The sequence below is a fragment of the Ambystoma mexicanum genome, chromosome 6p (assembly GCF_040938575.1).
Source record: "Ambystoma mexicanum isolate Mex_15411 chromosome 6p, UKY_AmexF1_1, whole genome shotgun sequence".
In the NCBI taxonomy this organism is placed as follows: domain Eukaryota; kingdom Metazoa; phylum Chordata; class Amphibia; order Caudata; family Ambystomatidae; genus Ambystoma; species Ambystoma mexicanum.
The window spans coordinates 401,879,804-401,906,756 of record NC_090935.1 but is presented as its reverse complement, the minus strand read 5'-3'; the positions used below and the strand labels follow the sequence as shown (position 1 = coordinate 401,906,756).

At 41.2% G+C, this 26,953-nt stretch overlaps 1 protein-coding gene across 1 annotated transcript in view; it reads left to right on the top strand.

Annotated features, from left to right (window-relative positions):
- Window positions 1-26,953, top strand: part of LOC138511482 (complement component C6-like) — a 504,666-nt gene that overhangs the window by 335,255 nt on the left and 142,458 nt on the right. The window contains exon 12 of the mRNA XM_069627197.1: window positions 4,761-4,932. Within this exon, the coding sequence (XP_069483298.1) occupies window positions 4,761-4,932 (172 nt within the window). The remainder of the gene's footprint in view (window positions 1-4,760; window positions 4,933-26,953) is intronic.

The following is a 26,953-nucleotide window of genomic DNA, read 5'->3' as shown; positions in this document are numbered from 1 at the left end:
ACAATGGGACGATCTAGTGGTTGTCTCGCCAGCCCTCGTTCTCTCACTGCGGTGGTGGTTGAGTGACAACCTTTTGAAGAGGAAATCCTTCACCACCCCCGCAGTGGAAGCCACACTAACTACAGACGCATCTCTCACAGGGTGGGGAGCTCACCTGTTTGAACAGACAGCGCACAGAGGTTGGTCGTCAGACATAGCATCCAACCACATAAACCTGTTGGAACTGTTGGCAGTGTTCAAAGCACTAAAGGCTTTCCAGACACAACATCAAGGGAAGATGGTTCTGATCCTCACAGACAGCACCACGGCCATGTACTATCTGAACAAACAGGGGGGCACTCATTCTCCTGGGCTGTCCCAACTGTCACGGAACATTTGGAAGTGGGCTCTCAAACACAACATGTTCCTGTTGTCACAACATGTTCCAGGGGAACTCAATCTTCTAGCAGACGTACTCAGCAGAGATTTCCCACTGCCAATGGAGTACGAATGGCGATTTACGAAGACATTGTCTCCAACGTTTTCGCAGAATGGGGCTTCCCAGAGATCGACTTGTTCGCAACTCTGGAGAACGCTCAATGCCAAGATTATGCCTCCAGGTACCCTCAGAACCGTTCCAAGGGGAATGGACTCTGGATAACATGGTCAGGGAAATTTGTTTACGGTTTTTCCCGACTCCTCTTCTCAACAAAATAGTGCACAAGATGCACCAAGTACCAGTCACGATGATACTGGTGGCCCCCATCTGGGCCCGCCAACCCTGGTTCGCTCATCTGATGGAGATGTCCCTATCTGCTCCAGTGAAACTGCCTTGCCCGTACAACATGTTGTCGCAAGATAGAGGGGAGATGCTTCACCCATGCCAGCAGACATTGAATTTAGCGGCCTGGCTCCTGAAGTCATAGAGTTTGGGCACCTGCAGCTCCCTCAGAGATGTATGGACATTCTCAAGGAGGCAAGAAAACCGAACACTCGATACTGCTATTCCAGTAAGTGGAAAGGGTTTTGTCATCTGGTGCAACTCAAAGAGCATTAACCCGATTAACTGCTCTCCCACACACATTGTTTTGTACCTAACTCATTTACTTGACTCAGGCCTGGTCTTTAACTCTCTAAATGTTCACTTAGCTGTGCTTTTAGCCTACACTACATCACAATAGAACGTGTTGTGGTGGAAGATACCAGTTATTAAGTTAAGGCTTTCATGGAGGGAGTGAAAAGGATTCACCCTCCCATTTCTAACCCAAGCTTCTGGATGGGACCTAAACGTGGTGTTGACTAGACTTATGGGGCCTCCCTTCGAGCCCATGCACAGATCGAGCCTTAAAGATCCCACCTATAAAACTGCTTTTTTAATAGCTATTACCTCTATTAGGAGAGTAAGTGAACTACAAGCGCTGTGTCCTAGATCCCTTTGTAACAGTTCACAAAGATAAGGTGGTTCTACACACTGACCCTAGGTTTGCGCCTAAATTCATTTCTAAGTTCCATGTGAATCAATCAATAGAACTACAAACGTTCTTTCAAAACCCTTCAAGCATGGGAGAAAGAAGCCTGCACACACTTGATGTACGCAGAGCAGTCATGTTCTACATGGAAAGAAATCGACCACTGAGAAAGACTAATCAGTTTTTTGTTTCAGTGGCGGTAGGAAGAGAAGGAGATGCAGTCTCCAAATCCACTATCTCTAGCTGGATTGTCAAATTCATCACACTCTGCTACACTCTTGCTAAGAGAGAACTGCCCTTCAAGCCTAGAGCACATTCTACTCGAGGCACTGGGGCTTCCATAGCATTCATTGCAATTGTTTCCCTTGAGTCTATTTGCAAAGCGGCAACCTGAGGTTCTGTACACACCTTTACAAAACACTATTGCCTAGACACTCACTCTAGGTCTGATTCTCAGGTGGAACAGGCAGTACTAAGACATCTTTTCACTACTGTTCCTTCTCACAACCCACCTCCAACTCGGGGTACTGCTCGCTAGTCTATGCACAGCATGTGATTCTAAGCAGATTAACAACATCAGAAGACATGCATCACCTACCGTAGAAGCATTTTGGATGGTTGTATCTGCTTAGATTCACATGCGCCCACCCTTCCTCCCTGCTCGGATGGAAGGAACATAGACGTCTTACTACTTTCTCTCTTTTCTGTACTCACGATGGTCATAAGGCTCCCTCACGGCAGAAAAAATACAATCGGAGGGACCTCGATGCGTGAGGGATCTTGGGTACACTACATGCCACGTAGCGATAGTGTCACAGGCACGCCCATGTTAACGTCCCCTTTCAATTCTCGAAAGACAAGATGCAATACTCTGCGATTACCACTGGATGTCAGACTATATGCACAGCATGTGAATCTAAGCAGATACAACCATCCAAAATGCTTCTACGGTAAGTAATGCATGTCATATAGAGACAGGAGGTTCAGGAGTTGCGGGGGTGTCCCCTGCTCCCTTTGAAAAAAAGAAAAGATTTTGGGAGTAGCAGGGGTGTCCCCCGCATGTTCCATGTAATAATGTCTCTGCAAAAAACTGCCATTTTTCAGCGAATTATTTGCATGGCGACATGTTTGCGGGGACATCGTCACATGGAACCCTCCACATAGGGTTGTGTGTGCTGATCTCTCAAAAGGAAAAGCTAAGAAGGATAAAAGGTATCCCTGTGCCCATGAGAACAGTAGTTCTTAAGGAAAAGGAAATAATTTAAAAAGGAGGGCACAAAGGGCTACCAGCCACACTGTACATAGGGTGCTGTGTGCTGCAAAAGTGAAACCCAGATGCCTTTAAAAAGTATGGAGGAAAGCATAACTCCATAAAATAAAGTAAAATCCCATGGTCAGAGCAAAAAGAATGAATGAGGGGGAAAAAGACTCCCCTCATTCAGGAGAACAAGAAAAAGGTGCAGAAGTTCAGCAAAAGGTGCTGGGGGTCTCACAAGGAGAAGGGATTTGGCGTAAAATAGATACATCTAATCTCCCTAACACCCACCTACCAAGTAGCCTTACCCCAATTCATCTGTCATTTTCTTGAAGCTGCAAATGAATAGTTCAAGTCTCGACATGTACAAACTTCAGTTTTGGAATGTTGGCGCCCGAACTCCTTCCATATGGTTTCCCAAACCCTTGCACTACAGAAACCAGTTGCAAGAGGCCACAGCATCCCCATCAGAAACACAGTGCAAAGCTTATATACACTTCCAGGTGTATGTGTGTTGCCACTCGATGTCCAATTGATTGAGTACATTGTCCTTCACATGCCGGGTCCAATGTTGTTGGGTGAATTGTATGCGTTACTTTTGACAAATTTATGAGCACATGCATGTATACATGAAGTATGATTGGATTGTCAGTTTTCATATTTTGGGGCTGTGTCACAGGTGATATGGTTCAGTGCATTTACTTGTTCAATGTCAATGTGGCTGTGTCCATCACACTCAGGGCAAGGTCATTTGCAGCCTATTTGGCCAACTGCTTTTTGATCACACATTCTGCCACCATTTGTTAACCATATGTATTTTTATTGTTTGCACACCAAGGGGATTGACCTGGTCCAGGAGGGACTGCCCCTTGTTTGCCGCCTTCTCCAGTGTTGTGCCGCTGTGACATATATTCCCTTTAGTGCATGATGGTGCTTGATGCAAAAAAGTGAGATTAGTTTTGCCTCTGCTTCAGTGTGGCTGTGTTTCCTCTTTCTCGCCCTCAGAAGGACGCGCCCTCTTCCTGGATGTGCCATTGTGGCTTGCGAAGTTAGTGCTGTGGGTTACACATTTTGCACGTCTTTTATGCACTGGACTTTATATATAATGGGCACATTTAAAATGTTCAATCTCAGCAGCTCCTATATGTAGAAAGCCCACTGAGGTGCTCGTGGGCGTTTATCATCAACATTATACTTGGACCGGGCAAAGGCTCTGGAAACCCCCCAAGGATCAGAGCTACAATATGGTGCACAGAATACCATACACGTAAAATATTCCAAAATGGGCAGAATACCAGAAGATGGATGTAAGAAATATCCAATTTGTACCGCATGGAATGGAGGTACAGACATTTTAGAGAGAGGTACAAAAAAAGAGATAATTAAATGAAGCGGGACTCTAGAACCGGGGGCATTGTGGCTGGAGAGTGCTTCGATAAATATATAATTGTTACTACCAAATAACATAACTAAAATAGTCTTGCAGAAAGAAAAAAGAAACTACGCACTGAGGTTCCAAGAAAAACAATGGGTGTCAAACAAAAGACCAGTGCATAATGAGGGAATGAAAGGTACATTAGAGCAATCTGAGAAGGCATATCTCATGGTCAGAGGAGTGAAGGGAACGTTCAAGTGTGAATGCAGTCAGTGAACACAACTTTGAGAAATCAGTAGACCATGGAGCGATGCTGCTGAACGTAGCATAGACATAAAAACCAAAGGAGGACATCACTGGGCGATGGAGAGACGAACTAGGGGTGAGATGTATAATAATGCAATGACAACATTGAAGAAATACTACCTGCAAGTGCTGGAAATCTAGCCTTTTATTTATTTTAGTATGTGACAATTTGGAAATAAAAATTAAATTAAATAACGAAATATACAAATATAGTTTGTGCTTTTCTAGTGTATTTTTAGGAAATATGCAATAGCAATCATTACAAACTTGATACTATAGCATTAATGCTCACCTGATTTGGTTGACTGCAGCATGACATAAAACCAAAATGGTTCTATGAATGGACAATTGATATACTAACATTTCTTTCCTAAAGTTGCTGTGGATGGGTACTGGAGCTGCTGGTCTGAGTGGAGCTCGTGTGATGCTTCTTTTAAGAGAAAGAGGACTCGAAGTTGTAACAATCCCTCACCCTTGAATGGAGGAAAAGAGTGTGAGGGGGAACAGGAGCAGGTGGAAGACTGTCACTTCTCAATATTCATGAACATGTAAGTGGAATATGAAATACAGCATTGCACACAAAGATGAGGAAAGGGAACATTTAGGAACATTTGACACATCTTATTATAAGAAGTGTAATGTGATGTCAAGTGAACTTGTTTAACCCCCTTCTGTCATTTTGGTGACCTTGTTGAACATGGTGCGGTAAGACATGGGTTGTAAGAAAGGTAGATGGAGGGCCAGATGCTGTGAATCCTGTGGTGTTGATGAGTGCAGGTTGGAAGTACACAAATCCTGAGTGCCAGTCTAGTTCTATGTCTCTTGCCATGACACTTGTGAATATGTTTATCCAGAGGTGAAGCCTCACAGTCTGACCATTTGAAGTGCACCAGCTCATGGTTGGCTGCTGCTGTGGAGGTGGGTTGGTGGGTAACGCTAGAGAGGTGACCTTTATCATAGCGCAACACATTTTGTTGTGGGAATCTATATACCTAAGGTGGAAATATAGCGGTGGGTGTATGCAGTGTAAGCTGGTAGATTTAAGATGGGGAGGAGCGGAGTAGACAAACAAGGGGCCTCATTACGACCCTGGCGTTAACCAATGGCGCTATTAGCGCCATGGTTAACACTGGTAACTTACCAAATCCGCCATGGTGAAATGGGGAATTATCACCCCATTCCAAGGTTGGCGGGGCGGTAATTCCCTATTTACCATTGGCCCTTCCCCATTCCCATTTTTGCCCCATAGGGCTCAATGAGAATGGGGAAGGTGGTAATTACGGTACCGCAAATTGCGGTACCGTAATTACCTTCAAGGTCCCTACGTTAACGGCTGGTACAGACCAGCCGTTAAGGTCGCGAGCCGCAAAGGGTCCTCGTAGTAAGGCGTTAAGGGGTTAACGGCACCGCAACCTTTTACGGCGCCATTAACCCCTTAAAGCCTGGGTCGTAATGAGGCCCAAGGTGTATGGTGCAGTTTGGCACCATGCAGGAGTGAGCCAGTTGGCACCATTTGAATAAATGATTAATACGATCAGTTAGATGTTAGTGGCAATACTCATTGGACTCCATTTCTGTTGTGTAGAATCCAACCCGAATCCATCTGTTTTTTAATAATCATTTATCAAATAATTGTTTTTTTATCCAATTTCATGCAGGGCGATTGCTTCCATTTTCTTAGTTCATATCCAATAAATTATTCTTAAATACAAGCCCTGTTGTTAGTACCAATCTGTAGATTCTCCTCTGACAATTCTAGTACAAATAGATAGGTCAAACTTGTATCTTTGACTCACTACAAACTTCCACAGGAGACTTTAATAGACTATCAGGGAGGTCAAGCTGGAGACCAAGCGGAGCAAGGAGTACAAAAGAAGCGGGACAATAGGTAGATTAGATGGGCCCGGCTTCTTGCAAATACAATCAGGTATGCACAGAGGCTACATGGCGAACACTCCCGAGATGGCTTAGTGGCCAAGATTCTCATAAAACATGGGTGATATGATACCTCTTTAAAGAGATAAAGGGCCTCATTACGGCCCAGGCGGTAAGTTACCGCCTGGGTCGTACCTTTACCACCATGGCGTAAACTATGTTTACGCCATGGTGGTTGGCGGACTTACCACCCCATTCCAAGGTGAGTGGGGCGGTAAGTCCCCATTAACCCATTTACCCTTCCCCATTCCCATTTTTGCCCCATAGGGCATAATGGGAGTGGGGAAGGCGTTAATTACGCCACCGTAAATTACGGTGGCGTAATTAACAACAAGGTCCCTTAGCGCCATGGATTTTAACACCTGCTAAAAGCAGGTGTTAAAACCTCCATGGCGCTAAGGGACCTCGGAATCAGGCGGTAAGGGTCGGCGCTGTTTACGCCGCCGTAAACCCCTTACCGCCTGGGTCCTAATGAGGCCCAAAGACTGGATTCAATTTTCCATCCATTGCAACCAGTCACACGTAGTGATCCAAATAGTATGCCACAAACATTATGGTACTACCTTACCCAAAGGTTCTCCTGAACACCTATCAAAGTTTACAGAAAGGGTACTGCTTTCCCAAAGTTGAATATAAAAGAAAAAGTCTTATCTCATAGGGCCAGGCAAAGGACTATCTGTTGTCAATGAAACACCACTCAGGTCCTGGTGTCTGCATGATACAAAATTCAAGCCATGTAGCCTCTTCTGTCTGTCAATGGAATTTTCATTTTGGAGCCAATGGCCACTGCTATGCTTGCCCGGGAGGCGGGATGGAGGTTAGGGGACTCTTTTTACAACAATATAGTAAACACTACCCTGGATAGATGAAAACCCCTGTGAGACAAAAATAGCTACTCCCAAAAGGGATAGGTGGAAGGTAACATTTCAACCTGTACAGCATGGTCACATTACTGCAAACAAAACACCAAAGCTTCCAACAAGCACATGGTGCTTGGTCTGCAGCTTCCAATAAGCCGTACTCACCCAGAGTCACTGTAAGCGTTTTAAGACATTAGGGTTTAAGGGGTATGAGCCTGCACAACTGGGCTTCTGATCTCACACAAACCAAGCGGTTTGATTAATGTAGCCTTTGCCCAATAACGTTAATATGGGGAACTCCCAATAAGGGAGGAAAGGATGTGGGAATTAAATATGCAGTTAGCAGAGTTTCTTTACCAAGTAACATAACCTCCAAGTCCCTTTTACGTTCAGCAACACACAAAAAGCGGCATGATCATTTACACTAAATAAGTTGTAGCTTCCCACCTTGCCTTATTCTCAATGTGAAGAAAGAGGTGTGGGCCGACATGAGAAGGCACCTTGAGTGCAGTCCCTTGCCCAACAAAGATCATTTACACTAAATAAGTTGTAGCTTCCCACCTTGCCTTATTCTCAATGTGAAGAAAGAGGTGTGGCTGACATGAGAAGGCACCTTGAGTGCAGTCCCTTGCCCAACAAAGATCATTTACACTAAATAAGTTGTAGCTTCCCACCTTGCCTTATTCTCAATGTGAAGAAAGAGGTGTGGCTGACATGAGAAGGCACCTTGCAGTGCAGTCGCTTTGCCCAACAAAAAGAGAAGTAGGAATGAATACTGTAAATAACAACCATCTGGCATTACACAGCTTGAGGAGACCCCAATACTGAATTTCAGCCTGCATGGCAGGATGCACACTGTGGGGGAAACTTTGGGAATTGAAAATGTTATGTACTCTTCTTGCATATTACTGAGTTATAACATTCATCAGGTACTGAAAACTGCCATGTGTAAACAACTGCTTCTTGCTTTTGTGAGGCGAGGCTTTAGACTTTAGTGTGCAGGTCTTTGCAATGATGGCTCTTCGCTTAGTTTGTAGCTATGCTCGCCTTTGCCTCTCTCGCTTGTGACCGGTTTAGTTTTTGGCCTATTTAAGCATGTTGTAGGCTCCCACTTTCCTAGGAAAAGCAGTGTTAGGAGACAGAAGTCATCATATTACAAGCGCTCTCGCCTGCCTTCATAGAGTGTGTGAATCTTTAAGGAGCATATTCACTTCACAGGCTACACTAATTGTTGTCTAACATGAAAGAACGCAGCTGGCATCCAAGGCTATTATAGTGGGGCTTTGATCTCTGATAGCAACGTTGTTTCAGTATGATTCCTCACCCTGTCTGGACCAACCCTTCCATTGAAATGCATGTGTTGCTTTGGGTATAGGAGAACGGTGCCTGGAGTCTCTTGCTGCCACTGGTTTTGAACCTGTTATTACTTTTTACTAATAAATTGTTCACCAATCCACCAGAATCGTGAGTGCTCATTTTTTCCCCCACAACCCTAACAAATAAAATCACATGGACCAAAATGGCCTCTAGTTGTGTCTAAGAGAGGAAAGGAGCGGCAGACCTCCCCACATCACATCAACAATAAAATGACCACAAAAGAAAAGCAAATTACAAAGATACAGAGTAGCATCCAGCCTCATGGGGGCCATCTGAATTACAGAATACATACAAGCAGGATCATGAATAATTGTGCTGTGCTTTATACTGAGGGCAGTGGAGGACTTGAGGTTGTTTACATTTAAAGGGCTAGCACAGTGGCCTGTTTCCCAGGCATGACTCACCCTCATAGAACAAGGATTGGTATGAGGAAGAAGGGCAAAGCATAATTTTGGATACTGAGCTATCAATGTTCCCACAATCATCAGCACTGATCGACACTAGGCTCTATAACCTTAGAACACTCAGATACAAAGTTAAATTTCTTATTTTCCCACACGGATACCAAGCAGTGATGCAGGTTGGGTAATGCTGATGAATATTCTTGACCTATTATCTGGTCCACCATCTGCAGAATATACGGAATGTGGCAGAACTCCTCCTTCTGCATCCAGGACATCAACATCACACAAGTGTTTAGCTGTATTTCTTGGCTTCCCTTTACCTGCAAAAGTGAACATAGCTCCTTCTATTCCAAGGGTCTGCAACGTGTGGCTCCTCAGATGTTTAAGACTGAGACTCCCAGGATCCCTAACTATTGACTTTGCTGTATAGGGCTGATGGGAGTTGTGGTTCCTTACATCTAGAGAGCCAAAAGGTGCAGACTACTGTCCTTTATCATTCAATTGGACTGTTACATGCAAAATCCACCATGCATTCTTCTTCTTACTATTATTATTATTGTATTTATTGAGCGCTGTTAGGGAGAATGTTCATTTCTGTGCTAATTACCTTCAACCTTAGAGACCCACACCGATTTTGCTCCACTTAGGGCTTGTGATTTTTTCCTCCTGAGTGAGTGGGGCCTTTTTCTCACTCCCTCATGTACTTTTCTTGACTGGGAACTTTGCATTTTACAGTTTGATGTAGTCTGACAAACTCCATAGGCATCTGCTTTTTGTATAGTGACACACATCACCTTAGGTGTAGTGCCACTAAGAAGTCCCCTGGACTTCTCTTAATATTTAAATACACTTTCTTGGGTGAACTACTGTTCCCAGGAATAGCAATATGATCACTGTCTTACTTATCTTTTTCTTTGTGGGACCAGCACACACCACCCTATGTGGAGTGCTGGGGGGTTACTTAGTAATTCCCTCTCCCACTTCTCATGTAACATTTTTTGTTGCACTAACTTACTTTAGATGTCTGGTTGCAGTGGTTTACTTTTACTAGCAGTGTGCATTTCTACCGCATGCTGAACCCTCAGCTGCAGTACAGCACTCAAGGGTGACTATTTTTTCAAAATGGCCCCAGTGTTCTTTTTTTGCCATTTTCTGTTTGTTAATTCTTTCTTGGTTTTTAGTATGTTAGATAAAACGAGTTTGAGCCCTTTGTGTGTTTTGCCTTTGGCAGGCTTCAGCCCTGAAACCCACCCAGACTCCAGTGTCTCTGGAAAGGTAGGAAGTGATGAAGGGTCCCTAAACTTCCCTGTCCTTCATCTCTAGGTGTTCCTGAGTAAAACCAGTCCTGATTGGACGGCTCTCTGTCCTGAAATGACAGCCACCCTGCTGTGTGATTGACAGCATAGGCTGTGAATGAATGGGGAATGGCATAAAAAGTGAGTTTTCTGGGACTCGACCACTGGAGAGGAACATCCGAAGAAGAAGAAATGATAAAACACCAGCAGCACCCTCCTGGAGCGAGAAGTGCCTGTTGAAGCCCTGGTGGGGCCAACTAGCCTCAGGACAAGCTTCCATTTGGCACAACCCCGACTTTCTGTGCCTCAGCAGAGCTGCAGAAGCTCCATGCCTATGGTCTTGTGACCATTGACAAGTGCATCATTTTGCGAAGTCCAAATCCATCCAAATCTTTGTGGGTATCCAGAGGACCCTTTTGAAGCAGGAAATCTTGATCCAGAGTCCCCTCACCAGAGTCCAGGACCAAGGGAGCAAGCTTCTTCCAACCAGAGTTTTCATTTTTATTTGAAAAGGCGCCAAAACACTGAAGTGCCGCTGAAACAAAGGCAATCCATTGCTGGGGAGTCCCTCTCTTGGGTACTGCCAGAGGAGCCCACCAGACATCCGCCCTTTCATCACCATGACCAAGGTCCAGGAACAAGGGTCTGACAAGCTATAGCAACGATAAATACAGCTGGAACATTTTTCTTTGAATCACATGTACTGTAGGGATTGGGATTTCACCTTTCAGACATACGTTGTGCTTCCTATCTTGCCAAATACTTTTTGGAGTTGATCTCAACTCACCTGCACTGGTCTAACAGCTTGTGCTCTCTACCAAGTAGCTCACTTGAGTTACTGTGATTTCTTCTGAAATACTAACTTTGTCAAGTCTTTATCTAAGAAGAAGTGCATCAAAACTATTGACTTTGTCGATTGACTTTGGCTGTCTTGGATCACTAACGGCACTCCTCTGATCCTACTGGCTTTGGTTGTACTTGTTTCCTCATAGGTTATAATTATTGACACTACTATTGTCTGGATAAAAGTTTACCTGCCTCCCCTTAGGAGATTGTAATTGTTTTACAAACTTTTAAAAGTATATTCTAAATCTTATTCGAACCTTTCCTTCCTTTAACAACCCAATAACTGAATTGGGAACTGAAATAAGTACAATACTGACCTTTACTGAAGTCCCTGCGTGTGCTGGAACATGTGTTAGCATAAGAAAAGTGTTTACCAACTTGTATTTTCTTAAAAACGGAATCCTAACTTTGTTTGAATGTTACTAGTAGATAACAATTTTTTTAAGAATGCTTATTTAAACCATGTGTACATTATAAATAAATATGTATATATAACTTTAAGTGTGTAAGTGTTACTTGGCTACTTGTACTTACTGATTTCAATTGTACAGCTCTACAGCTTACATTACCCATCTTAAGATAAGCATGCCTGGTCAGTCACAGTGTCAACTTGTGTAGTACAGGCCTATATTAAAAGGTGGGTTACCTAATACCAAGCAGATAAGCCGTGTGTAGTCCTCACCAGTTGAACTGCGCTAATGCTTACCTAAAAAGCGTGGACCGAACTTCAATAAACACAGGAGCGCTTTACAGAGGTATACAACAATACAGATACACAATGGAGCATTTTACAGAGGAATACAATAGTTCAGATGCATAACAGAGCGCTTTTCAGATGTAACAACAGACCAGATGTATAGCGGGGGTAGGATACAGAGGTGCACAGAGGAGGGGCGGCAGGGAGCAGAAGGGTGGATAGCATCTAGTGAGTCAGGTGGCATGGGGATGATGTAATGGCCTAGGTATTGAGGAAGAGAGAATCCTTGAAGGGTTGGGGCTTGAGTTGTTTTTTGAATTGTAGGAGTGTGAGTCTGATGCTGACGGGAAGGAGGTTGCATACTCTTGGGGCATAGGCAGAGAAGGCTTGTTTTGTGATTCTTTCCTTTTTGCAGCAGCAGATTTCAAGTCTGCAGTTGTCCTGGCTTCTGCTGGTGAGCTGTCCGCTGGAGATGCTGAGTATCTCTGTGAGGTAGCTGGGTGACTTGAGGGTGACTGCCTTATAGCTGATGCAGCAAGAATTGAAAATGATCTGTGTGTGCAGTGGGAGCCAGTGGGGGTCGATGAAGGCCACGGTGATGTGGTAGTGCGGCCGTGTGAAGGACACTTCCGAGGGGCACAAGGGAGGACGACGGGAGGCCTTTGAGCAGGGCATTGACCCCATCCAGGTGGGATAGGACCAGTGCTTGAACAGTGGATCTAAAACTGCCGGGAGGGAGCAAGGGCTTGACTTTCCATAGGAGGGAGAGCTAATACCAAGCTATCTGAGTTTTCGTAGTTATGTGCGTCTTGAAGGAGAGGTGCATGGATGATAAAAAGATGACCCATTTTATATCTAAGAGAAAATTATGGTTATCCCATAGGCTTCTGCCGCAGATCAACGTGTTCAGAATAAAGAACCACAACAGTGGTTGCATGTTTTCTGTTTAGGTGACAGATTTTCAAGCTTACTCTGCAATAAGTAGAGCAGTCAAAGATCATTGACAGTTTAGGAACACTCTGAAATCTCAATTACGAACATCAAAAGGCCATTTAAATGCAGAATGTTTTCTGATTAGAAGCCTGGTACAGTAGCATAAATATGGTAGTTCAACATTTCAATCACACCTTGTCAAAACAGTGACCATCACCTCGTACTTCGTATTATGGCTGCTAGTCACTGGAAGAGCAAGAGCAATACAGGATCTTTACCTTAACTTGATGTTTTTGTTAGTGAAAAATGTGTTGCTAAAATTGATAAATGCAAATGTCCTTGAACCCCAATAGATGCAGGCTCATTTTACTTTTTTATTTGTGGTTCATAGATGACTCTGTAGTGCAACTAAGTGAGGCAAAACTATAGCCATTCTGGTGTGCACACAGTGGAGATGACATAGCGAAAGGGACATACAGCCTGCAGTCTTCTAATGGCACATACACTTCCATTTAAAACATATGGTCATGCTAACTCCATAAACCATACACATGGCTGTATCGTTTAACTGCATTAGAATCTCAAAAGGCTCAATCTTGATTATACATACACCAAAAATGTTGAAAAGTAACCAATAGTATATATAGCAACACTCAGGCTCTGCTTCTCTTCGATTCCAATGCAGGAAATGTGTTAGTCTTTCTTTATTCTTTATTTGTTGAGCTGTGTTATGTCGTTAGTCATCCATATGCCTCTAAGATGTTGCATTTCCCACTTCTGGACCATGATGAGCAGAGGAAGGAAGGTGCTGGCTGCAGTGAATGCATGACATTGTGGACATGTCATGCTACAGATGCTGCACAAAGGTATTTTGTTAGGATCTGTTTCCACTTGTGTTGAATTTGTGTTACAAATACATCTACAAACAAAAGGGACCGAAATCTATGTCAGTGACTTGCATCACACTCGGATACTTGGGACTAATGTGAGTACATCTCTGTTATTAGATTTACATTAGGGTGCAAGGCACATGCATTGAAGGTTAGTGCTTATGATGCAAGAACCTTTTGCGCTTTTGCTGTGATGTGCATAAAAATGGCTGAGCATACTATAGCCCCTCCACTTTGTGTCATTGTTTGCATGTACACATTATTTCTTTTCACAACTTTAAATAGACCCAGAGGTTAAGTGAGATTGATATTTACAGCGTTTCTCAACTCTCATTATAAGGCTAGGGTTCCCAGGTATACTGCTTTGTTGATACCTTGGGAGGAATGGAAAAAAGCCCTTTCACGCCTTACAAAGGGTATTGGTGTACTATTATGCTTATTGGTATCAGTTGGCAATTTAATGTAACTAGTAGAATGTCATTAGGTTTTAATTGGACTATATTGTCATTCCCCAAAAACATATAAGTTACACCTGGACCCAGTAGAAAAACAGCTGTAAGTAGCTAAATGGAATTTTCACAGGAGAAGACATAAAGTGTATGAAAATGAATGGCCTCTATAATCTACATGTGATGGACATAGATGCGGAGACAGAGAGAGTGGATTGAACATGAATTTCCCTATAATCTATATAGATGATGCACATAGACGTGGATTCAGTAACAGGTTGTTGGATATATATTGGGGTTATATCTATTACTTTGTGGTAACTTTTATTATGGTGGTATTTTATGATCCTTGGCAATATATTGTGGTAACCTTTTGGGGTATTTGTATAGTGGTGAGACTGATTTCAGAATACTGCCTAATGATTATTTTTACCAGGGTCACTAACAAAAACCAAAATACTGGACTTGTGGTACCTTTTGTACAATAACACACAATACACAATACCACACTACACCCTTTTGGCTGAGTTTCAACAATTGTAAAGTATGTAATTGAAATACTGCACATTCATTCAATCTCTCTAGATAAACAGCACACGGCAGCTACTTTACTTTGGGATATCTCTTACAACATGAAATAGAAATATGCAAATTACGCAGAGAGATACTTATTCCCACATTGTACTTCATAATGCAAGTACATTTCTTCTTGTAATAGCTTTCAGCGCTTTATCTATGCAAAGCCCTACCAACTGTCCTTGGCACCGTGGAACTTGGCAAGAGAAATATACTTTAAAAAAAACACAGTAAGACTTTGAGAAATATAAACGGAGTATTACATGCACATTACAAATAGGATCCCTAATACAGCACCTAAAATTAAATGAACTATTTAACCTAAACTATCTGTTATCATTCACATCATCAGCACCTCACTCAACTTCAGATTTACCTAGATTTCTCAGAGGTATTTCCGACTCGATTTGTCAGGGAAATCTTTCCCAGCTTTTCTGCCTGCCTTGCCGAGGGACACCCAGATACGAATTCTCTAGACTCCAGCTTTTCCAAGGATCATTAGCGCATGAGACAGCTTCAGCATCAATCAGTTTGCCAGCACTGAACATCGTCTGCCCAGCCAGCACTATGCTCCTTCATCTACCAGCGCCCAAAGAGAAACTGCCCCCTGCCCTCTCTCAAAACCCTTTTTAACCAAACCCCCTGTCAGTCAAGGAAAATACCTCCCCTTGAGCGGATCATTCCACTGAACTGGCACGTGATTGCATTGCTGAAGAGCAAAAAGATACATCTCTATTGTGCTTCCTGCTCTTAAACAATTCCATGTTTTCAGTAGAACACATTTTCAGTTTTTTTTTAGTACATCCCCCAGTGCAGATTCAGTCTGCATGTTTAAATTCACATTTTCAAAGCATCATGCATGTTTCTCAATCTGCACACAGCTTATTTCATCATGGACTAATATGCACTAAATGCTATTAAGGGATTGAGTTAGATGTTAACTGGGGTTGGGTTCATTAGTATTTTAGATTATTTAAGTATTATATGTAATGCAGCTCAGTAAATATCCTGAAGCAAAGTGCTATTTCAATGATGTGCTCTGTGCTTTGGCATCTATTTAATTCTGCCTGAGACTCACACTCTTGAGTCCTGTAGTGAGTTTCACACCCTGAGCACCAGTTGACGTTCAAACCCATGCTAACATGTGCATGCTGCAATGATGAATCTAACTGTTAAAATTCTGAGCCCCTACTCATACACTGCCTCCTTTTTTTACTGCTGGGATATAACCCAGAATCACTGCAGGAAAGACAAACACATATGCTCTAAAACACATGTGCTTCTCCCAATAATCACATCTTAATAGTTGAAAATAAATAATATGTAAATGGCAAAATTCATACACGAGAAACATTATGTATTCATGTTAGTAGTCAGCAAAATAAAGAAACAAAATCCTTAAAGAATAAAACATAAAAAATGTTTTTTCTAATGTGCCTTTTTTGTTTTGTTTTCTATCTCTTGATCACCTTTATCATTTATCTTTTTACAATTAGTGATCCTTTTTATATATATATTTGTTTTAATCAAACATTAAAGGAAAGCATTATCATTTTCAGAAAGCATAAATCCAAAAACTGTGCCATTGGCTTCAGTCAAATGTAAAAAGCAGCAAAAAAATAAAATTAAAAGAATCAGTTTGTGATTAGAATCAGTTTGTGATAAACATAGTCTGTGATGAAAAATAGTCTTCATAAATAGTCTGTAATAAAATAGGTTGTGATGAAAATAGTCTGTGATAATTAATATATTCACACAGGAAACCATTCTTGGTGAAACACCTACATTCCGGGACTTCTTTCGGGGTAATCATCTCCACATCTTTTGGGATCATTATCTTCACCCCCTTCTTCCGTCCAGTGGGCTTTCCAGGGCTCTCCAATCCAGTGGTGTCCTCCAGGTATCCAACAGTTTCAAGGATCTGGCTCTGACGGGGAAAACAATTATTTTTCTAGAGTAAAAAGAAATGACAACTTAAGTATCAAGCACATCAAACATTTTACTTTTCCGTTCTCACTGGAGCACCTGAAACCAAATTTACTTATGCACACACATGCAAATTATATAAATAACCTGCCATGCAGCCAAGACATTTTCCGAATGACTGCTGAAAACAGCATGAAGTCAACATGAATTAATCACACTAATATCACATCGTATTTTTCAGACAACAGCCTCAACCACAACACTCCTTTCTCTTATTAGTCTATTTGTATTTTTGTCCACTAACTTGATATATATATATATATTTTTACCTCTTTCAATCTCCTTTTGATATCTTCGCACTATTTACACCTAACGACTCGCTCTAGTCTTTTCACTTCATGTTTCTGGTGAAAGGGCTTAATTTGATTAACATGGACAAACTGTTCTACATTTAATCATACCTCCATTTTAGCAATTCTGTAGACCACAGCTGAAACCTTATCTATAATTCTATATGGCCCTTGCCATGCTGCAAGGAATTTAGAGTTTTTATGTTTCCCCTTCCCAAAATTAAACTTGTATACCTGGTCTACTATTTCATATTCTTTCACAGATGCCTTCCTATCATAATATGTCTTTGCACCGCCAGCAGCCTTTTCCAAATATCGCTGCGTAAATGCAAAGGCATATCGCAAGTGCTTTCTCAATTCTTTTACATATTCATGAATTGTGGATGCATTTATAAGCATCTGTTCATTTGTTCTGTGAAGTAAGTGTTGAGGCAGAACCATTTTCCTTCCTGTCAATGTTTCATAGGGGCTAGGATTTGTTGATTTACAGGGCGTCAACCTCATTGCCATTAGTACCAATGGAAGCCGCAAATCACAACTAGATCAGACTTCAGCTACAAACTTTTTCAACATATCAACTATCAATCTGTTACACTGTTACACTCCCCCTGAAGAGGAGGGCTGCTAAGAAATGTGTAGCTTTCTCTTCAAACCCAAGATTTGCCATATTTTTGTCATCAAGGCAGTAGTGAAATGACTTCCACGGTCTGACTCTGTTCTTTGAGGTAAACCAAATCTTGAAAAACTATGATTTACAAGTAAAGTGGCCACCGTTTGGGCACTGCAGTCTGGAGCTGGAATGCACTCCACCCATTTGTCATTTGTATATTTGACAAGTTACTGTCAGCATGTACCTGTTCATTCTTGCTGATCTTCTTCTTACGGCCCAACATAGTCTACTTGTAAATCGGACCATGGGAGTGTCAAACCGTTTTTTCATCAATGGTGCTCTATTAGCTGGTGACGCAGGTTGAAACTGTGCACACACTAAATACCCTCTGGTGGAGAGCTCAACATCTTGGGACATGTGTGGCCAATAGGTGTAATCTTTTAAAATCTCCAAAGTTTTTTGTGAACCTCTGTGTCCTGCAGTTATGGCATCATGGGCATGCTGTAACATCAACCCCCGAAATGGCAAAGGCACTACCCATTGGATTTCACCTGTCACAGATTCCCTAATTATCAGTCCGTCTTGTAATCTAATTCTCTTTTGTTTTTAATAGCACTCTTAATTCCTCTTTCCCTTTGCAGTCCTTTTCAGTCAGAGGATTTTGCTCTGTGTCTAGCAAATGGTTATAAAATAGGCCTAGAATAAGGTCTTCCTTTTGAGCTTTGATCAAGTCTTGATCTGGAGTATCAAAACTTCATTGTGCCACAGGCTGTTCAACTGCTTTTGGAGTTTTGGAGTGTGTTATCGCATCTACCTTTATTTCACCAAGCAGGTGTTCAATAGGAAATTACTCCCCCATTACATCTCCAATTCTGGCTAATTGATCTGCCTTATCATTTTCCTCCTTATCTTCACCTGGCATTTTAAAATGACCACTTATTTTCCTGCAGTGGGTTATCAAATAATTTCCTGACACAAACGTGTCTATAGCCTGAATTATCTTGCCATGTTAAGTGGTTTCTTGTTATAGGTGAGCATGCCTTTCACTTTCCAGCAAGGTAAATACTCTACAAAACTATTTTGCGCATAATCAGAATCAGTTACTAGAACTATTTGAGTTTATTTTCTACTGCTGTAGATATTGCCTTATAAATAGTGGCCAATTCTGCCACTTCACTACTTTTGGGACCTATCCTCATGCTTACTCTTGAAATGGTGTTACATTTATACCATATGTGTCCTATTCCCGCTACAACATCTTTTTTCTGTATCATTCTGTACATGGTATGCACATCTTTCTACATACACAGTTGGCAAATCCTTGCATCTTTCTTCGTTAAATTCCTTGTGTGGAAACTGCTCAAATTCATTCAAACTTGCCTCTAGCGCTATGTCATCAGACGCACAGACAGCTGAACAATCATGCAACTCCGTAGTCCTTGAGCAACTGGGCTCTTTTTATTTTGTCCATACTTCACTTCTACAGGAAATTCCTGAAGAGCTAATGGTCAGGAAGTAATTCTTGACTGGGCCAAATTCCCTGATCTGATTCTCTTACTTTGCATTAATTGCAGAGGCTGGTGATTTGTTTCAACAATCACCTGCTTCCCTTGAATTATGGGGCGGAAATGTTGTGACTCCCAGACAGTGGTCAGAAGCGCTTTTTCGCATTCACTAAATTTGGTCTCTACCACTGAAAATGCTTTGCTAGCATATGCAATGTTTTTGTTATTCATGTCATGTTTTTGATTGAACACTGCTGACATGAATTGATCTGTAAATCCTATTTCTACAAATAAATCCTGGTTTTTGATTGGATATGCCAAACATGGTGCATTCATTATACACTCTTTTAGTGTATAAAAGGCTACTGCCTCATTTTGTTCCTTTTCCCATTTCCAGAGTATGCCCTGCTTCCGTAATCTCATTAAGGGTTGTGTGATCTCTGCATTATTCTCAAAACATTTCCTGTTGTAACTTGTCATTCCTAACAAACTCTTTAAACTTTTCAAATTAGTGGGATCTTTTAGTTTATGAATCGCCTCAACCTTTTTCTTTTGTGGGTTCAACCCATGACCTGTCACCTTATGACCTAGGAAGTTTACCCTTTTTCTACACCACTGTGCTTTCTGTGAAGATACTTTTGCCCCAGAATTCTGTAACTGACTGATCACATGTCTAACCTCATTGAAGTGGTTTTTCAGATCTTCAATTTTGATGAGCACATCATCCACATAAACTATTGCCCCCTTTCAGCTGCATCCGGAAGTGCCTTGCTCAAGAATATCACCAGCTCACTCCCACTATTGACATACCCAAAAGGGGTCCGGGAACACGCATATTGTGATTTATCAAAAGAAAATGCAAACAGATTTTAAATATCTTCAGCAGTAGTTTGTTTGTGCCTACACCTCTTTGCGCCAAATTTCTGATGTAAATGAATAAAAGTACGTAGTCAAGTTTCTTCAAGTATTTTTTCTTAATTTATTTGATATATGTTCTGCCCATATGGATGACACGTGTTTCGGCGTTTCATTGGCGCCTTTTTCAAATCCGGGCCTTATTGAATGTAATGCGAATCTCCCTTTCCTTATTTCCGGGAATTAGTTTTTAGTTGAAGTGTATCACGGTAGTTCCAGGGTTAAATCCCACCTACAAAATTCTCTTGCTCATGCCTCAAGCGTCGGGGGTCCGCCGAAACACGTGTCATCCATATGGGCAGAACATATATCAAATAAATTAAGAAAAAATACTTGAAGAAACTTGACTACGTACTTTTATTCATTTACATCAGAAATTTGGTGCAAAGAGGTGTAGGCACAAGCAAACTACTGCTTACTTTACAAACGGAGCTGAGGGACTCTATGTCTCCGTGTTGACCTACATCCTTGCGACACAAGAATAAAATAATAAAATAAGAAAACCATTGCCAACCTTAATAGCACTAACATACGGGTCGCGAGAGTACACCTTATGAGATCCCCACTCAAGAAGTTCCTCACTCTTTAAATATCTTCAGCTATTAGCACACACCAGTATCCAGCTGTAAGGTCTAATGCGGTAAACACCTTTGACCTGTGAACCTGTGCAAGACCCTGATCAATAAATGGAAGGGGCCACCTTGAAACAGGTATTATTTTGTTCAATTCTCGTAGATCTGCACACAAACACCATTGACCATTAGGTTTTAGCACACCTAATATAGGGGTATTTGATGTACTATGAACAGGCCCAATGATTCCTCTAGATTCTAGATTTTTCATTATTTCAGCTTGTGATTCCAAACATGCCAGGGGTAACCTATATTGTTGCATAAATACTGGTTCCCTACTACGTCCTTCTGGAAGTGTGTCAACATGCAAATCGGTCAACCCACAATCATAAGCATCTTTGGAAAAAACCTGTTTGAATTCCATAAATATAAATCTTTTTATCAATTGGTCTTTTTCTTCTTCACTTGTGCAAGCATCTGCAGCTTCAATTTGCTCCTCTACCATTTTAGGGAACTCTGGGAAATCCTCCAAAGGAGGAGCCACTGTACTTTCCTCTAATTGTGTGGCAGTGTTTGTTTGGAGTGTCGCTATACTCAAATATTTTTGAATATTTACCTCCATTTCAATATGCTGTTTTTCTCTTTTAGATTCACTTAATTCGAATAGGATGCAATTATCTTGATGACAGCACACTATTTCACATAAGGGTACACATACTGAACTTTAAAGATTCCTTTAGGCTTAGAATCCAAGGATTCTGGTAACTCACCCTGTGCAGTCACATAGCTTTCAGGAATGTTCCCAATCACTGTGTTACTGAAATCAGCAAAGTAGCAAGACTTCTGTATTGCTATTACTATCGATAATTCTCTTCCAAATTAATGTCTTTACACCCTTTATTGTCCATGAGTATTTGAATGGGTCCATCCCCAATCTCTATCAGTGGTGAATATTCGCATTCTAACCCTTGCTGCCACATGGATTCATTTAGGCATACAAATGCATCAGAACCTTTTATCTGTTGTCCCTTTTTGTATTTTAATGCTACTGTAAATTGTTTGGTGAATGCGGGAATTGTAACATCCTTTTTCACCTGCAGTCCGACTGCATACGGTGTCATCTGGGCACAATGGTAAGCCTGTCTTTTATCTTCAAATTCAGGTGCACCTCCACCCAGCCTGGACCAAACTTTTTGATTTAGAAAGTCTAAAACCATACACATTCTGTCCATGATGTAATTTTCCAAATAGAATTTGTTTTTTGTCCCACTCACGATCCACACATGGTGATGAATACTCGGAGGGCCAATTGTAATCTTTAACATGCATCTTCCTACAATTCTTTGTCCCAACTCGGGGTGATCTAGGCCAAAAATGTGTTAATTCCTTATTCTGAACTGAACTTTGGATCTCCTCCATGTCATTTATTTGCTGGAGTACCTCTTCATTAATGAAACTCTTTTCATGTTCAAGCGCCAAAGTGGCTTCAATCATTTTAGGACGCTGATTCACATGGATAGGAATCCATGGCTGCCCATCTCCCATGTGTATTTCTGAGATACTTGAAATGTGCTTTTCTTTATTTACCTATGGAGTGACATTTGGTTTGCGTTTTTCTTCATTTAAATAAAAATGCAATGTGTTTTTATCTATTTCTGTTTGCCATTTTTTCTTGGGGTCCAAATAAATCTCCACAGACTGCTTTGCTTTTTCTCTTCACATTCCATCCTGACACATGAGAATGACAGTGACGCTGGGCACACAGCCATTCTGAATATATACTGCTTTTACACTGTTGCTATGTGTCATTATTTTCTTGGGTCTCAATGGCTTTTTAGCTAAGGATCACCATAATCGATTTACCCCATCAATGAGGGGCGAAGACCTCTTCAGGCAATTTGTCCCTATGAGAAAGGGTATTTCATTAATGGATGCAATGAACGCTTCCTGTCTCATCCGATGATTCCCTATCTTTATGTCAACCTCAGTGACACCTTCAATAGGCATTTCTCCCCCATTGAAATTTTGCACAGCGCCTTTGTTTTGCCTCACCTTTATATGCTTTGTGGAGATCTCCTTTCATAGATACTTTTCACTAGTTCTTTTGACAATATTGTTGCTTGGGCACATGTATCAATCATTGCAAATGCATTACAGTTTTCTACAATAGTAATAGGAGCAAAGTACCTGTCTTCATCCTCTTCTAGTACACATAAAAAGTATGATTTTTTGCTGATTTTAAGAGTTACTTTCCTTAGCTATTTTTTACTCTTTGCTAGACAAATAGGCATATGAAATGACACCTTACCATCCTTTTTGTCCACTTGATTTTAAATTTCTGTGTCTATTCTCCTGGGCTCAGAACCCATTTGGAGTGTAGCCACTGACTGCCCCTCTGACTTGGGACCGCTAGTGTTCACACCCCAATTTCGTGTTGTACTTTTCTGATTATCTGAGTTCTCGCCAATTATTTCTACACTGCAACCTTTTGATTGGGTATTTTCGCAAATGGCACGTAACAGCCTGTGAACTTCTGGCGCATGACACTTATCTGTGTTTTGCATGGAGCCCGTCATTTATGTCCCTTGGAATATCCATGGTTCAAAATACTCCTCAGGTGACTGACCTGCACCCTCTTTTTGAGCTACTGTTTCCTTTGTATGGGTATCAACAGTATTCTGACTATCAAGTAAGGATAATCTATCTGTTCATCCTAATTCTTCACCTTGTGTTTTATTTTCACATTGGATACTCTTTTTAAATCTGTTTCTCTGTTCTTTGGGTTTTTCTTGTTAATGTTCCCCTTTGTTCTTCATTTTCACACACCTGAATAGTCTAGTTCAACTCTAAACTGAACCACACTCCTTTTTTGTGTGTGTTGAAATTCCCTGTCTCACTTTCATTCATTTGTTTTCTTATTTTTAAATCATTAAACAATTCAAAACCGTTATTCAAAGGTGAATCATATGCATTTGTGTTTTCAACGGTGCAGAGATTATTAACTAGTCACTTATTGTCAGAACGTACAAGATCACTCCTATGACATTCTGCGCCTTCACTTGGTTATTGCTTTTGAACGTCACATAACTTTCCTATCTGTTTAGACAACATTTTGACTTAGGCCTCTAAGCATTGAAACCTGTCCATGTCTTTGGATTCCTCTCTTTGTGGCCTGGGCCGGTAGTGATTAAACTCACCCTGATTAAGCCTGTTCTGGTACCTCTCAGGAGCTTGATTTCTATTTGTGTTACCTCTGAATTCATGTGACACAGGAGGTGGAGAACGCAGAGTGACAATCCATTGACCATGGTCGACTGGTGGTGGTGATTGGTTATATTGGCAAGGGACATAATTCATATTTTGTCTTTCATTTTGTGGGTATTGTCACCTATGCTGGTTTCCATTTTCAATGACTCTATTCACATATCTTGGTCTTTCTTGGTGGCCATATACCATTGTATTAGGGTCAAATCTACTCTAAGCCCCTTGTGTTTGGTATGGGCCATTGTACATTTGATTGTGATTGTTAGTTAGGCCTGGCATATCGTGGCGAAATCCCACTCTTGGAGAATTACCCAAATATCTAGGGCTAATGTAAGAATCCCTATTGCTGGGATGAATGGATTGGAACATTGGAATTTCGGGTGATGTCTGCTGTGGAGGCATTCCCCTTTGGCTAGGTGTCATGTTGTGTCTTGCCTGAGTTTGAGCTGATTCTAGAGGCATCTTTACAGATTTTACCTCCAAAATCGCTGCTGCAGGTTTTTTAGACTTTGGTTTTGTCTCCTTATTGGTAGGCCCCTCCTCTCTGACCAAATATCACTTCATATAGTTTGTTCCCCTGTTCTGTTATCCATTCTAGTGGTGTTTCCGTCAAATTCACAAATTAAAAGGGAAACCATTTCTTTTTGGAGTCCATAAATGTATGCAGCCTTAAATTCTACACAGTTAGGGTTAAAGGCCACATCAAAGCGTGAAAATGCACTTTTACAATTTTGAAGGTATTGGTGAGGGGACATATCTGGCTTCACCATCATAGTATACGCTGCTTTTTTGTCATCCTGTATAGACTGATAAGTTGAGAATTGATGTCTAACCTCTTTCTCATGACAAATTTTCCTGTTCAGGAAGAATGACACTAGCAGCTGCTGAATCTAGGGTTAGGTGAAAGTACTGTCTTTAGTGTTCCCTAGGTATCTGGAAGTCTTTAAATATATTGTGAACGGTTTCTAAATGGTCTACCATGCAACAATCGCCTCCCGTTTTGAATGGTTTAATCAAAGTCTTGATAGATTTCATAATTTTTATACGACTACATGGTGCATTCTGGGGTGTGTCATTTTGTTGCTCATTACTGTTCACTTGTGGGCATGAATGTGTGTCAGTATTTGCCGGTGATTCAGACCCCACCATTGGGTTATAACCATGTCTGGCCACAGGGACACCACTACATTGTTTCCTTGGCCATAGCTGTGATTGAGTTCGGTTCAATTGAATGTAATGCCTTGTCGCCTTTCCTGAGACTTGAGACTAAATGTTTGCTGTTCTAAGTTCTTTCATTGTCCATGCAGCTGTTCTATCTCATGACAGAGATCAGAATTCTTATCCCTGACCTTATTGATTATTGCTTGCAATTCATTGATTTGTGTCTGATACTGATTAAGCGCTTTGTCCTTTTTGTCATTTTCTTCCAGTAATTTAAATATCTCCTGTTCCATAGCATGGAATTCTCTATCTTTCTCCTTGTTATCTTCTCTAAGGGTTTGTATTTCCGAAATAGCAACATTTTTGTCTTGTCTTATTTCATCTAAAATAGCTTTTAAGTGGGATCATTCTTGTTCACTTGCATTAAATTGTTTCTCACTCTGAGCCAATTCAGTAGCTATATTGCTGTATTTAGTTTGCAATTCTGTGTCTAGCTCCGTCTGTTTTAATTACACTTTTAACTGCTGCACCTGGTCCCATTCATTGTCCAAACTGCATTGTAACTTGCTAATAGCTTCTTCACTGTTATTCCCTTACATCTTTATGGACCTGTGTAGCAGGAACCACAATTTTGCGCATAATCTGATGATGCAGTTGTTCTCCTTGCGTTCTGGTGCTTGGAATAGCCTAAGGAGGCACACCTGCACAATGCTTCCTTCATCAAAAATGTTTTCAAATGGCTCTTGTTCTACCTCTGTGGTAATTCTGTCTTTCAATATTTTCACATTTTCTGTGGACCAAACTGCATGGGCATAAAGCTTTGCCTCAAATAGAATGCTTGCCAATTCTGAAAACTCAGTCTGGATTTGTGACATGGTGACACTATTGCCAATGGCACTATAATGAGAGCTAGATTAGCACACAGTACTGTACTACCTCACAGCACTAATTCAATTAATAAGTGCACAATATGGTTATTCTTTAGAATGCAAGACCACGCCCAGTAACTGTTTTAAAGTTTCCCGGCCAACGCACCAATTATGTTGGATATATTTTGGGGTTATATCTATTACTTCATGGTATCTTTTATTATGGTGGTATTTGGTGGTATTTCATAATCCTTTGCAATATATTGTTGTAACCTCTTGGGGTATTTTGTATAGTGGTGAGAGTGATTTCAAAATACTGCCTAATAATTATTTTTACCAGGTCACTAACAACAAACAAAATACTGGACTTGATACACTCTGGATGGATGGCTCATGCCCCCCTGTGGTACCTTTTTTTACAATACTACACTACTCCCTTTTAACTAAGTTTCAACAATTGTAATGCATGCAATTGAAATACTGCACATTCATTCAATCTCTCTAGATAAACAGCACACGGCAGCTACTTTACTTTGGGATATCTCTTACCACACCTCTGTCAACTTATGCATGTTAAATAAAAAGGACTAAATGGGGAATAAGTATCATGAGACTAAGTTACTTTTGAATCTTTTTTTATCATAAAGTAGAAATATGCAAATTACACACAGAGATACTTATGCCCACATTGTACTTCATAGTGCAAGTACATTTCAACTTGCAATAGCTGTCCACGCTTTATCTGTGCGAAGCCCTGCCAACTGTCCTTAGCGTCATGGAACTTTGCAAATGCACTTAAAAAAATGACAGTAAGACTTTGAGAAATATAAACGCAGTATTTCATGCATGTTACAAATAGGATCCCTAGTACAGCACCTAATATGAAATGAACTATTTAACCTGAGCTATCTTTTATCAGTCACATCATCAGCCCCTCACTTATCTTCATATTTACCTAGATTTGTTGGTGGTATTTCCAACTCGATTTGGCAGGGAAATCTTCCCCAGCTTTTCTGCCTGCCTTGCAGAGGGACCCCAGATAAGGATTCTTGAGACGGCAGCTTTTCTAAGGATTGTTAGCTCAGGAGACAACTTCAGCATCAATCAGCTTGCCAGCAGTGAACACTGTCTGCCC